General features: G+C 43.8%; 1 protein-coding gene across 15 annotated transcripts in view; it reads right to left on the bottom strand.

Moving 5' to 3' along the window:
• PRUNE2 (prune homolog 2 with BCH domain) overlaps nt 1-15,387 on the bottom strand; it is a 446,654-nt gene that overhangs the window by 279,070 nt on the left and 152,197 nt on the right. For all 15 annotated transcript variants that reach the window (XR_012245008.1, XR_012245007.1, XR_012245012.1 and 12 more), the window contains exon 5: nt 4,691-4,843. Coding sequence is in view for 10 of the 15 variants with exons in the window: in XM_073634004.1 (XP_073490105.1) it covers nt 4,691-4,843 (153 nt within the window). In the remaining 5 variants the exon portion in view is untranslated. The remainder of the gene's footprint in view (nt 1-4,690; nt 4,844-15,387) is intronic.

Here is a 15,387-nt window from a genome sequence, read left to right as displayed (position 1 = left end):
CTGGAGGGACAGCCTGACAGCTATGAGCTCCAATATGTTGATGGGGAGTTTAGTCTCTTCTCTTGATTATTTTTCTTGAACTGTCAAGGATTGAAAGACTCCTCCCCAGCCTGGCAGACTTGTATCTGTTGTAAGAGCTATCCAATTATAGGAAAGAAGGATTTTCCCAATGTTAGAGTTGAAGTGGTTATCCACCAGGGCAAGGACTGCCTTGTTTTGGAGGATAGGAGCATGGAAAAATCCAGGGAGAAAGCCTGTTCCTTCCATGTTGATAGAAAGTTTAACTGGAGAGATCTTCGAATCAAATTGGACAAAAGGTACTGCCTCAAAAGAGGCCAGCATTAGGCCAAGGAATCTCATGGCTAATCTTACCATAGGATTTCTTTTGGATTTCAGCTGTCAAGCATGAGCTCCTAAGGAAAGAACGTTCTTTTCTGGAAGAAAGACTTTTGCCTGGGATGTATCCAGAATCAGACCCAAGTGGTTGCTAGGTGTAGGATGGGCTGGAGAGCAGACTTGATCACCCAGCCAAAGTTCGGAGGCAGCTTGATTGTGTTTTGTACATTTGCTAAAAGTTCAGATGAATCCTTCAAGAGCAGGCTGTCTAGATAGCCTGTTACTTGGATTCTCTGAAAAGGGCAAGCACGGATGCTAAAATATTTGTGAACACCCTGGAAGCAGAAGACAGGCCCAAAGACAGAGACAAAATTTGTAAATGGTCATCTGCCCCTTGAAAGCGTAGAAATCATAGCTGTGGGTATATTGGTACATGCAGGTAAGAATCTTGGATGTCCACAGATGCTATGTGTTGTCTTAGACAGCCAATTGACATAGCAAATTCCATATGAAACTTTGGAATGTGAGGAGTTTGTTGAATGATTTTAAGTCCAGAATAGGATAGATTCCTCTGTTGGGTTTTGGAAACGTGAACATGTTTGCCCTATGTTGGTCCCTTTAACTTGCCCTGTGTTGGTACTGGTACAACGACTGCCTGTGACAAAAGATGGCTATGGCCTTTTGCAATTCTTACTGTCCTTGAGCAGTTTTTGGTTGATTTGAAAGAAGAAAGCAGTGAGATGGTAGAGTTTTGAGCTCTGTCATGTACCTTTTTAAAACTTTTGATTGAACTGATAGGTCTGGGACATTTGAGACCCAGAAAAATGCAAACTGTATTAGAGGGAGGCTTTGTCACCTTTTTCCAAGGAAGCAAAATGTTCCCACCTGTGACCTCTTTTATGAATTGGTCAAGTAACTCCGCAAACTGATGTCTTAATTGAAAGGGAATACATGTGAGGTATTTTTTCATAGCTTCTGCTGTCCAAGCCTTTAGTCAGAGAATATAAATGATAATAAGTGCCATTCTGGATATCTGTCTCTTGACATTATCCAGGGCCTCTATACACAAAAGCAAAAAGTAGCTGTTCTAATTGCTCTGCAATTGCGTGATCCTAAAACACAGGGTCATGTTGGTTATTCATTATCCTAGTCCAGTTAGCTTCAGTTTGACACACAGAAAAAGCAGCAAGAGCTGGCTGCAGGGATTGGCCTGCCAGGTTAAAGAGGAAGCAAACCCTGATGAGTTTTACTTCCTCTTTTTTTCCTTGCAAAGGTAAAGCATAATGGGCTACTATGCATCGCATAGTAGCCCATTATGTGTCACTTACCTGAAACCGAAGCCTGCAATGTCACCGCTGTCCCACTAGCAGTGAGCGTCCATCTTCACCCCTCTTCCTTCCAGGGCCGCAAACTCTGGCTCTGTGACTGGCCGGAGTCGCGTGACGTCACTCCCGGGCATGCCGTCAGTCATAGCATGACCCCTTTAGAAATGGCATGATCTGCCCTTTCTAAAGTGCGCATGCGCCATAGACAATGGTGCATGCGCCATAGACATCGGCACATGCGCCATAGACATCGGCGCATGGCTTTATTGTAAATATCTCCTAAACCATGTGTAGAGTGTGGAAGTCAGGATAACTATGTCCGGAAGGAGTACACAATAACACAGGTATAGACCATCCTGAAAAGAATCTTTGAGGCAAATGGGGGGGAGGAAGTGTCTGAGTACCTTAAAAAGACTCTAGGTGGAAGTGGTATTGATCTGTGCAACCAGTGGTGTGATGTAACACCTGGTCCTCAATAAGCTTGAGCTCTAAGTTGTTGGATTTTGATGCAAAGTTTGAAAGGTTTACACAGTGAAGTTAAAACATGCAAAGCCGCATTTTACACGATAACGGTCAGAGATACACGGTGACCCTGCCCTACTCGTTCATAAACCTGGACTGTATATTAAGTCCAGCCTTCACCCATCACAGTTGGCATACCCCCAAAGGGGTCTTCGGGGACTGGGATTCATAGTGATAGATCACAGCCCTGGATCTGTATAGCACTTTGCACCTAACTCAACTAAGTGCCAAGGTGAGGGCCTGATTCAGGATCCAGTGCCCAAAGCAACATTACAGACCACCCCCACAGCATGGGGTCTGGGTATGGCTCTCAAGGTTTCACCGAGGTTGCACCAATCTGGATGTGCTGTTTCTGCATAGGCATTAGAAGACAGCGAGGGCTGATTGAAGAAGAGGAATATACATTATTAAAAAGAAAAAATAATAAACTAGTGAAGCTGGTTTCTCCAGGAAGAAGAGGTTCATTACTTACAGGGACTAGCAAAAAACTGTGGACTCACGGAATGTGGTAGTGTTATAGGTGAGGTGTCCCAGGTGAGTGCATAGGCATTAGAAGACAGTGAGGTTTGATTGAAGAATAGGAAGATGCATTAATAAAAATAAATAATAATAAACTAGAGAAGCTGGTTTCTCCAGAAAGGGGAAGAGCTCTATCACTTACAGGGACTAGCAAATAACTGAGGACTCACGGAATGGGGTAGTGTTATAGATGATGTGTCCCAGAGGGGTAAGTCCTCATAACCTTGCAGTGTCCAATCACCTGAAGGTATGAGCCTATATGGGTATAACCCCTGTCAGGCTTTTCCTTTTTCCCTGGGGCTTTATTAGGAAGATCCCCCCCCCCACTTCTTGTCATGCTGACATACCTATCATCAGACAAGAGGTGAAGAGAGAGTTTCAGCAGCAGTACAGTAGGGGACAGATATGACCCCATCAGATTTTTATTTCTCTCTGTGTCCTTGTTGCAGATTTTCCCTCACTTCCTGTCCGTTGAGGCCGTTGTCAGCAGGCCAGGAAGTGAGGGGAAATCTCTGTAACAGAGCATGGGATAGCATTAAAATGCTGACAGGGGTTCTTAATATTTCCTACTCAATAAAATTAGAAAAATAATTAGCTTAACATACAATGAAAAAAAGTATTCCTTCAGTAAATAACCCCCACTTAGCCATCGACCCAGAATAAATATCCAGCATGAGTTACAAAATGGTTGTTTCTATCAGAGCCTAATATACTGGCATTTTTTATTGTGATAGAGTTCCTTTTTAATCAATAAAATGTTTCTTTAAAAATAAAAGCAATATCTGGTAATTATGTATTTGAAGTAAAGAATAATCAAATGGATACAAGTAGCGTATATGCTGGCGTGGTCATTTTTTTATTTAATAGAAAGCAAAAACATTTAATTGCTAATTATTTTTGTGTGGGTATTTATTTTTGTTTGCATTATTAAGTCAATCAAGCAATGCTATTTAATTGTTATCTTCAATATGAAAGGCACAGTTAGTATATAAATCGTAGAAAATGATGAAAGTGCTTAAAGCTAAATATTGTAAAAAAATAAACCAAAACATTAAAATCCACGCATGCCAAGCAACTAATTATACATTTGCACTGTATACAATAAACAGAATTAAAAAGTTGGATGTCATTCATAGAATACAGACCATGGTATTAACGGAAATAATGTAACCAGGGTTATATTCCCTAATTGCTCACTATGTCCATTTCTCAAGGTGTAGGCGTATGTGTAGGTAAAAACTCTGTAAAGTGTCTAAATCCAAGAACAAAAATGAAGAAACAATGGTGTCATGTGAGGTGGAGGGTGCACCACAAGGAGATTGGGAGGGAGGGGATTTGTGTTGGAGGGAGGAAATTTGGGGGAGGCAGGGGTAAGAATGGTTCTAGGAGGGGAAATTTGGGGAGGCATGCTAGGAGTGGTGATTTGGGGGTACTTGTGCTAGGAGGGGACATTTTTTGGGGGGCATTTGTGCTATTAGGGATGATTGGGGGGTATTTGTGCTACAAAAGGAACTTTGGGGCGAGGGATTTGTGCTAGGATGGGGAATTTGGGGAGGGGAATTCGTGTTGGGGGGATTTGGTGTGGGTGTGGAGTGGGGGTGGGGAGAGGAATTGTGTTCAGAGAGAACATCTGGGGGTAGAAGATTTGTGCTAGGAGGGGGACATTTTAAGGGGGATGGATTTGTACTGGGGGCATATGGGGGGAAAAGATTTGTGCTGGAAAGGGGAATTTCAGCAGGGAGGCAGATTTGTACTGGGAGGAGGGGTAATTTATGTTTAGGGGGTAAGTATGCAGATTAGTGCTTGATTTTTTCTTTTGGCTGACAAATAATGCGCATACATCTTGGTGGGGGGGGGGGGGGGGGCACAATTTGGCATGTTCACAATGGGCTATGACTTTGTCCCGGAACTGAACCTTGATAGAAGGCAGGATGCAATGGTAGTGTACATTTAAAAGAAAAAACAGTAGTCTATTTGTAAATATGTACCTTGCGTATGCAGCCTTGTCTCCTGTAGGCTACTAATAAGTTCTTCTCGAGATAGTAATTCAGGAAACCTCTGCTCCAAGATGCCTATGATCTCCTCCTGTTCTGTGGGTAGTCTTTCATGCTCAGCAGACAAGCAGCAAAACAGAATGCTTCCTACGGATACAATACTGCAGGTGTAATTGCAGCTAACAATATATGTGTAGTTATTTTGAAAAAAAGTTTGGTGACTGGATGGAAGTTATCTATACAAATGACCTATTTACCAAATGTAGTTAGAAAATATGAACATTTTCTGGTTGTTATAAGTGCATGGCAATCTTTTTTAAGGATGTAACCATCAAGCCCATGTTCTTATCAAATCAAACGTCATGTTTGTCAATATTGGCAAAACCATACAATTCTCATCAAACAAAATCATGCACAGAAACAGCAAGCGTCGACCTTTAAACCCTGCATATGGACCTCACTGGTTGACCACATCTTTATATATGTAAAATATATAGGTGGTCCCGCGCTTATGGCAATAGATGTAGTTGAAAATGAACTGCTGCCCCTACCGGTACAACCACCTAAGTGGAATGTAAATGCAAGTGTAAATGGGAAAAAAAGTAGGTGTGGCGCTGTTCTGGGGTGCAATATTTGCATACCACTGCGTAACAATCTGTGTATCCTATTCCTATCCTGGAATAATAAGCATCAAAATTAATAAACATGCTTAAAGTGCCTAGTGCATACACTGGTGTATATTAGTGCTAGTAATACACATATACAAAAATAAGTAGATATTCTGTGAAAAAAATCATTCATTTTTCTGTGTTCATAAACAATCCATTAATCATTCCAAATGGGAAATAAAAATTAAAAAAAAAGTAAAAATAAAAGAAAGTGACAGGTGCTCTTCAAATCCGTGCCTCTGTGATCCTTATAGACCCCCTATAGGTATTGCACTCACCCGAACTACTCAACCCACACAGGGGTATCTTGCTTTCACAGTATCTGCCACTGTGCAGTAATCTCCAGGTCTATGTCTGCAGTATCTGCTATATCTTTCCATGCTTGCGGTGTCAGGTGTGCTTTTTTTCTTTAAATCTCACTTCGCATCACCCACATATAGGAAACAAACACCTCCATAGTGTGATTACGTTTAAAATTAAATTTATTCTCACAAATAGATTGGAAATGTACTCACATGGCTTCAATGCATATACAGCCTTTAAAACAGGAAGCCAGGACGGTTCGCGTTCCACGGCCCGAAACCGGAAGTGACACAAAGACGCTAGATGCTCTGCCCAATTTTAATGCTTATTATTCCATTAATTGTATTGGGAGTATAATATAGGAACACAGAGATTGTTACACAGTGGTATGAACAGTGCCACACCTACTTTTTTTTGCACTTTTTTTTTCCCATGGAGCCTGCAAAGCATGGCACCCACAATCGGTGGATCATGGGTGTAATATCAGGCTCCTGCAGACAAATCCTACGGCTTTTAGCCCATACCTCCATATGGGCTGTCAGTTTGAAAGCTGCAGGGCTTATAAATGAATGACACAGCTGTGTGGGCAAGGCCTTGCACAGCTGCACTGATTTTGAAATGTGACAGCAGGTGTAGGGAGAGGACCCCCCCAACCTGCTATCACGGGGGGGGAGGGTGCTCAGGGGGTGAAGGAGTGGCCTTGGAGCATGTTACATGCTGCACCCTAAATACAGGTGTAATGTGTAACATGCGCCAAATGTGGTTTTATCCTTTAATTGGCAAGAGAAAATAATTGTAATTTTACTTAAATAAGGTGTATCAATTTAATAGTTGGTGCAAGATAAGAAAGTCATGACCATTAGCATTCATGCTATCTGAACTGTATCTTATTAAATTGTCCTTAGGGTACAATGTGTCACTTACATTAATATACACCCTAAAAAGGAACTCCCAACATTTCACTTTACCCTTACATGTAATTTCATAAACTAAGAGAAACTATAATGGTCTGGAGTCAATTTTAATGTCATTATTTTCTTTTTAACCAACTTTAGGCTACAGGCTCCTTCTAGTGGGACTCTCACCCTTCCTTGAGGAGCATGTGTGTATATTATTTATTTGATACTTACCTTTTCCAGATACCCTTAGCCTGGTCTGAGGCACTTCCTGGCACATGGCCTTTCTATCCAAGGTTTCAGCCTGAGAGGATGCTGTCAGTCTTGCTTTTAGGCTTTGGATCCTTATGGTGTGGAGTGTTGCAGGGATGTCCCCTCCTGTGAGACCTCTCTGAAGATACTGGCTGCTGAGATGTTGTACAAACCTCGAGGAAGCAGACCGCAGAAGTCCCCCACACAGAGGTGGAGAAAGACCTTTGAGTAGAAGAGCAACACAGGAACCTCTCCATTGCTATACTGCTCTGATCTACAAGTCTGAGATGCCACTAGAACATGTGAAGTAAAGGAGCCAACCTAAAGATTCAGTGTTCAGCCAAAGTAGCTCAATGAGAATGGGACCCAGAAATCTAGAGAGATAAGCAGGAAGATCTGAGACTGTTTTTTAGAGTAAACAGGAATTCTGTGCCTCCTTTACCCTTCTTCCCTACTCTTTATGCACACATGCAATAAAGTTTCAAAAGAAAAAGCAAAGGCTCCCACCATTTTAACCAACCTGAGGGCAAGAGCTTCACCCTGAAAGAAATATTTCTAGCACATTTATCATCAAGTAAGTGAGTGTGGGACATCTGTAATGTCTGCATGCTTCACAGTAGCACTATGTTTTGGCGCCCAACGTGCGGCTAGAAGGGCATTGCACATTGCAACAGCTTGTCTGAATTGGACTTTCCATCCGAAATTGGGTTTCACTTGTTGAACTGTTGCTTTAATGTGATGGAGAGGCATTTCCAGAAGTGTTTATACCCTTTTTGTGCGTTTACTTGTGTTCGTCTCTTTGGTCAGTAAATAAGGAGGTTATTGCATCGAGACCTTTTGCCCCTGTTTTTGGTTAGAAGAGCTTTTGGAGTGAACCTCACCCATGGCCTTGGTCCCATAAGCCTGCGGAAGAGGTGCTACCAGCATAGTGAGAGAGGACAGAGTAAGCACTGCACTACATGGAGAGTGTGAAAGCAGCTGAACTCTCAATGTCTTAATTACGGTTCCTCACACCCAGCTTTGTGGCTGCAGCAGATACAGGAGATACTCAAATGAGAGTTTCCTGTAAGTGATTTGTGGTCTAGTACCAGTGTTACCTGGCCAGCAAAGCTTGCTTGACACCAGAATATAGATTCGTTTATGCAGGAATCTGGCTGTCTGCACTGTAATGGGCTTTGAGATTGTGGGCCTATCTTGAGCCTCTTGTGTGAAGATATCTGCCACCATCTGTCCTTGGTCCATGTGTGGGAACTGGAAGCTACTTAATCTGTTGCCCAGTGATCATCCTCTACATGTTGATTGGGACACTGGTTTCACCAGTAAGAATGCAGAGGTACCAGCACCCACTGTGAAGCAACAAGCTCCCTGCCCAATGAAAATCAGAAAAAACACTCTTTTTCAAGGAAGAGGTCGCTTACCAAAGTTTCCTGATGAACCCAGCAGTTCCTCTTGTGTACTTTCTATAACTGAGGATTTTCACTTTGCGAAGTAATATTAGTTTAACTTTGTGAATGCGGTAAAAATTTACTTGGCAAAGAATACAAAATCATGTGCAAGGGAAATGTAAAACAAATGATTTTTGCTTGCACATGATTGAATGATAGAAGTCAGCACAGTTTCATCTTATTTACTAAGCTAAGTGAAAATTCACTTTTCAAAGTGAGCATGTTTTACTCCTTTAGTAAATCAGCCAAACGTGTCTACTGATATGCCACTGTGCACACTATTTATCCAAGTCAAAAGTACATTTTATTCTACAGTTGTTTTACTTTATACATATTATGTGATTTATACCCAGCAGCCTACTTTAGTTGGATATGTCAAAAAAGCACAACATTAAGAAAAGACAATATTCACATTTATGACTCTGTTTTGATCCCCACTGCTTGCTGTTGCCGTGACTACATCGGGCATTCCGAGTAAAAGGAAGGAATGTAATGGACTTTTGATTATAGCAGTTTCAGATAATGGAAGGATAATGAAAGTTACATATTTCACCATCAAAATATAATTATATAAACATTTTTTTGACCAGCAAAATCTTAAGTATGAAATCACAGGACACTGATCCATATTCATTGTCCACTGTAGGGCATGCGTATCATTATCACCAACACCATACAGCCACAGGACACAAAGTTAAACAACCATCAAAGCTATTCAAACCACCCAACTGATGTGCAGATAGCATCATTTAATATTCCTGTGCCCTAATCAGTAAAGGCAGCCCGTGCTATTTTATGTGTTCATTTTTTTATATTTTATATAATGCTACTCTTAACAAACTCTTTACTCCCTGCTTTTTTTATGATGCCTCCTGTGGACTCTTGAGGGATTGTTAACCAAAGACCAGATCACACTCTTTTAGCATGAGCAAAAATAGAAACACATCATTACACTTTTCAGTGTGTAATGTCGGGATAAGAGATAAGGTTCAGGTTCACAGGAGATCCAGTTTGTTCGAAATCCATGGACCCTGTAAAAAAAATTTGGAAATTCACCAGATCAAATTTTTTGCAACCATAATGCAATGTCTGGTCTTTGAACTTAGGTCAACTGGCTTAAATGGTCCAAATATGGGGACTTTGCTATGGATCAGTCTCTCACTATGAAAAGGTGGGTTCTCAGCAGCCAATTTGTCACTATTATTGTGGACTGCAGTGTGGTGGGCTTTTTGTGTACTCACTTCAGAGATAGTCCTTTTTTTAGGATTACCTTTTTGTGTGTGTCAGCAACAAATGCAGCTGCAGTCTTTTATTTTGTTTTATTTGGGGGTTTTTAGTTTAGTTTATTTCACAGTTACAGTATACATATTTTTTATTTCCTGCTAAGTTTAAAAAATTTGGTTGGGGTTTTATTTTTTTTTTATTTTAGTATCCACAGCATACACTTGTTGCTGACATAAGCAAATCTGCCTTTTGTTTGCAGCACCTTACTGCATGCTTCTGCAGTAAAGTACCGTATTTATCGGCGTATAACACGCACACACGTATAACATGCACCTTAATTTTAAGTTTCAGGAAAAAAACGTAAATTTTAAATAAAGAACTTTGAAGCAAAATAAGTGCCCATCAATGCAGCCTTATCAGTGCCCATCTGCAGCCTCACCAGTGCCCATGAATGCAGCCTCACCATTGCCCATCATTGCAGACTGATCAGTGCCCATCTGCAGCCTTGCCTTTGCCCATCAGTACAGCCTGGTCAGTGCCCATCTGCAGCCTCACCATTGCCCATTAATGTAGCCTGCTCAGTGCCCATCTGCAGCTTCACCATTGCTCATTAATGAAGCCTGCTCAGTGCCCATCTGCAGCCTCGCCAGTGCCCATTAATGGAGCCTGCTCAATGCCCATCTGCAGCCTCGCCATTGCCCATTAATGCAGCCTGCTCAGTGCCCATCTTTGCAGCCTGCTTAGTGCCCATCTGCAGTCTTGCATTTTCCCATCAATGCATCCCCACTCGTACTGAATTACATAGAGCTGGGATCTTCTGTGTACTCGGCACTCACAGCCACTCACAGTCCCGCCTCCTGGCCTGGCTCCTATGATAGACAGAACACCGGTCCAATGCCGGGACATGTGACAGGAGCCAAGCCAGGAGGAGGGACTGTGAATGACTGCGAGCGCCGAGGACACAGGAGATCCCAGTTCTGTGTAATCTGGTGGATTCACCCCCTCCTTGCCCTCCGAGGTAGCCAGGTATCGATGTATTACATGCATCCACGATTTTCCCCTATTTTCAGGGAGGGAAAGTACGTGTTATACGCCAATAATTACGGTTGTTTGCACTAAAGTACCACATATTTATTCCTATTGTCATAGCTGGTATAATAATTTATAATAATTAATGTTAAGTAATAAATAATTATTAATAAATAATATTAAAAAAACTGTAATAATGAAAATAGGTTATCCTTATGTAGCGCCACCCCTGAAGGAGCCGCTTGGTGAATTTGGATTCTCTAATCTCCGCCTCAACTCCAAAAATGACCGCAGCCCCTCTGACACACTTGGTTAAATAAAATTACTGCAAACACATTTAAGGACACATGTGGTAAATACCGTTATCCTGGCTGTGGATTATCACCAAAAATAGACACACATCTGGTAGTGATAAACAAGTTAAATATATTAGCACGGTTTAAAGCTTATGCAAACTTACAACACTGTTAAACCTTGCTACAAATAACTAATACATTAGAAAAGACAACCTTCAATATTTATCAACTGCAGGTATAGAAAGGGCAGTAATCTATATGTCCTTAACACAGGCGCTGAGAAGGAGAGAAGACTTGTCAACTTCTCAGCTCCTTCTGGGCCGCAAACACACAACGAAAAGAAAAGGGTTACACAAGTACAGTAAGCGCAGTTCTGTAATGTTGCAGGTCCTTTGGGTGAAGAATACTAGTGTCTTCTGTTAGCAAACGGTGAGGCCCTTGTTTTAAGAGAAGGTTTAAACAAGCTTGCATGGAGCAGTAATCCTCTAGAATGTTCAGTTAGGTAGAGATTTAAAACAGCAAACTACTAGAGATGGCAGCTCCAAACAAGCATCCCGTGGCACTAAAAAGGGAAATTGGCGTCTGCATGCAGTGTCAGTATGGTGTCAATAAAGATGTTGGGTTTACACCCATTAAACAGTCCTCTGTGCGATGACACAATAATAGTCCCAGGTGCTGGTTTAGGCTCCTGATGCTCCTAGCGATAAAGGGCACTGGATCTCTTGCTGAAGGCCGATTGTGATGACTGGTAGCAAAACTTGCAAGGTGAACAGGCAGCGGCCGACCCGATACCTGGATGGGTATCTCGATCCCTGAAAAGCGTGGGTGGCCTCTGCTGAGCTGCTGAGTAGGGTCCCTGGACTAAATAGTAGTGGACCACGTGGCTGTCTCTGCTCCTGGCTCCCCTCAGGCGTCATCACTCCTCGGTCTCCAGGCAACACTCTCCTGGAAGTCTCTGGAAAAGCTTGGCTTTCTCCCTCTCTGATTCTGCCAGAGTTTCTCTCTCTCAGTCTCCTCAGTCTCAGCGGTTTTCCTCACACCTGTCACCTCACCACACTCTCTCTCTCTCTCCCTCTCTCTCTCTCTCTCCTCAGACTGCTCTCCTTATTCTCCTTACAGACTCTTTTTTCCGGGCCTCAGGATACCCCTCCTCCTCTGTTGGGACACAGAGTCCCTGGTGTCAGCGTGTGTCTCTCTTCTCACTCTGGCACCTCAGTTCCTTCCCTTCACACACTCCTCCTCTCCTCACTGTTAAGTGTCACTGTGTCCCAGCAAAGGACTTTTTGAGCCTTGGTATCTCCCTCTCTTTTAAGCATTCTCCTCTCCTATGTCTCCTGTCAGCACTCTCTCTCTCTCTCTTTTACCTCAGTACTTCCCTCTCTTATCTCCCCTCAGCACTTCCTGAAACCCCCCCTTTTTCCCAGTGTTCTCTCTCTCTTTCTCTCTGTTTTCTGAAAGGACCAGTAAGCATCTCTCTGTCTCCATCTTGTGGCCAAAAGGAGAAATTGCATTACAACATGCCTGCTACACTTATCTGCTCTGTACAAGGATATTGCATAGAGTGGTGACTTAGCCCCTCTTTTTGTTCCCCCGCCAGTGCTGCTAGCTCCTCCTCTTCTATAAGTGCCCCTTTAGCAAGTCATGTGTTAAGGGAGCACCTGTGTGGGCATGCTCCTGAGCTGGGTTGTGTGTGTCCTCCTCACAGGATTTGAATGACAGCAGCATGAGCCAATGGCTCCCGCTGTTCCCAGAGTTTCCTGTGAGAAGAGGAAAAGAAGGAAAGTGGGGTTGTAGCTAGGCTCAGCATTGGATCACGAGAGGACTCAGGTATGTGTTTAGAGGGGGGGGGGACAGGTGTTGGAAGATTTTTTTACCTTAATGCAGAGAATGCATTGAAGTAAAACTTTTTTGTTTAGAAGGGAGGGGATCATGCTCTGCTTCAGTATGTCACAGTACATGTTGGCATTCATGGTTCCCTCAATGAACTGTAGCTCAATTAACTGTAGCTCCCCATGCAGCCCTGACTATGACACTCCCACCACCATGCTTGACTGTAGGCAAGACACACTTATCTTTGTACACTTGTCTTGTCTTTGTACCTGGTTGCCACCACACACACTTGACACTATCTGAACCAAATACGTTTATCTTGGTCTCATCAGACCACAGGACATGGTTCCAGTAATCCATGTCCTTAGTCTGCTTGTCTTCAGCGAACTATTTGCAGGGTTTTTAATGCATAATTTTTAGAAGAGGCTTCCTTCTGGGATGACAGCCATGCAGACCAATTTGATGCAGTGTGCGGCGTATGGTCTGAGCACTGACAGGCTGACCCACCCCCCATCCCTTCTTTGGTCAATCTCTGCAGCAATGGTGGCAGCACTCATATATCTATGGCCCACTTTACCTTTCATAAATGGTTACTTTCCTCCTCCCCCTTTTCTCATCAGCATATATATATATATATATATGTAACGGAACGTCCCTACACTCCGCTTGAGTGCTTTCATCATATACCACTTCCTCCCAGTCTGGATATAGATATCAGATATTCCAGCCACTCACAAGCACAAAACAAGACAATACTTGTTTAGCTGCTGAACATGGACTGTTTTATTAGAACCAAAATACAAGTCTTATATACAGTAAAAGAGGAGGTTCCTCCCTCCTGCTCATACTACTCTAACAATACAACTGTAACCAGAAACAGAATTAAGAAGAGCTAATTAACTAATCCCTTAAAGCATACCCATACCATACCCTCCTGAGCACTGTTATTATTAATCAGGATTTCACTACAGGTCAGACTTGTTGTCACCAAGCTTCACACAGCAGATTATACATTATCATAAACATCAACACAGAACTCCTTCATACAATAGCAAGGTTAATCAGCACAAACAACAATGGGTGAAATACTCTTAGAAGCTGTGGCAAGCCAGACTAGACTCATTTACATTATAGAAGACAACAGACAGGTGGCTGGAGTTGATGACATTAGCATCTAACAGTATGTGTCCCAACAGTATGAATCAGTCACTATTTCTAAAATGGCATATACAGGGTTCCCAGAGTCTGTGTCTTGGGGGACATGGACCTGAATCTAAGTGAAGTAACACCACCTCAAGGGTCCCCAGGCATACAGCTCACAAAGAGCACCGTTCAAGCAAATGCCAGGGTCCAGAGTCGGTAGGCAAGAGGCTAACATTCAGTCCCCTCCAAAAGCCTCTGTCTCGGGTGAGTCTGTCACATTTCTCCCCCATCAAAAGTTGACTAACAAGGTCCCAGACCTCCACCTGATCTCCTTTCTTGGCTGCAAGGAATAGTTGACACCACTAGGTGTAGGGCAGAGGTCATTTACTCTCTGTCCAGCTGCCAGCACTTCAGCTAGGTGGTTTTTAAAATTCCTGGGCTCGGTCTGCTGTTGGGCAGAGGGGCCGATCACCCCAGCCTCCTGAAGCTGTAGAGATATCGTAGGTGCTAGGCAGAGGCCAGCGGCGCTCTGCTCTGTTGCCAGTGATTCAGCTGGGAGTAGCAGCTTCACTACATATGCTTGTTGCTGGGGAGATGGGCCGACTGCCCCAGTTCCCTGGAACTCCACAGTTGTTGCCGGTGCTGGGCAGAGGTTGGTAGCACTCTGCCCTGTTGCCCGCACTTCTGCTGGGGACTCCACATCATCCGCTTCAGCTAACCGTTGGGGCAGGAGGCTGGATTCCTCCACTCCCAAACTGTGTAGCTGCCATTGGGGAGGTGAGCTGGCTGCTTCCTTTTCCATTCCCTCATCTGGCTGCTGGGATGCCATGTCTGTGGTACTGTCTCCCGGGTGCACAAATCTTTGTTGGGGAGGAAAGACCGCTTTCTCCACCCTGGTCGACTGTTGAGGAGGGACAACGAACACAACCTCTGCCTTCTCCCCCTGTATCTGCTGCTGGGAAGTGATCGCCACCTTCTCACCCTGAGCCCCTGGAACTGCCACAGGTGTGGGGCAGAGGTCTTGGACCCTCTGTCCAGTAACCAGCGCTTCAGCTTGGGAAGTTCCTTGCAACTCCACAGATACTGCTGTTGGTGCCTCTGTCTCGGGTGAGTCTGTCACATTTCTCCCCCCATCAAAAGTTGACTAACAAGGTCCCAGACCTCCACCCGATCTCCTTTCTTGGCTGCAAGGAATAGTTGACACCACTAGGTGTGGGGCAGAGGTCATTTACTCTCTGTCCAGCTGCCAGCACTTCAGCTGGGTGGTTTTTAAAATTCCTGGGCTCGGTCTGCTGTTGGGCAGAGGGGCCGATCACCCCAGCCTCCTGAAGCTGTAGAGATACCGTAGGTGCTAGGCAGAGGCCAACGGCGCTCTGCTCTGTTGCCAGTGATTCAGCTGGGAGTAGCAGCTTCACTACATATGCTTGTTGCTGGGGAGATGGGCCGACTGCCCCAGTTCCCTGGAACTCCACAGTTGTTGCCGGTGCTGGGCAGAGGTTGGTAGCACTCTGCCCTGTTGCCCGCACTTCTGCTGGGGACTCCACATCATCCACTTCAGCTAACCGTTGGGGCAGGAGGCTGGATTCCTCCACTCCCAAACTGTGT

The sequence above is a fragment of the Aquarana catesbeiana genome, linkage group LG01 (assembly GCF_042186555.1).
Source record: "Aquarana catesbeiana isolate 2022-GZ linkage group LG01, ASM4218655v1, whole genome shotgun sequence".
NCBI classification, from domain to species: domain Eukaryota; kingdom Metazoa; phylum Chordata; class Amphibia; order Anura; family Ranidae; genus Aquarana; species Aquarana catesbeiana.
This window is presented reverse-complemented; position numbering and strand designations above follow the sequence as displayed.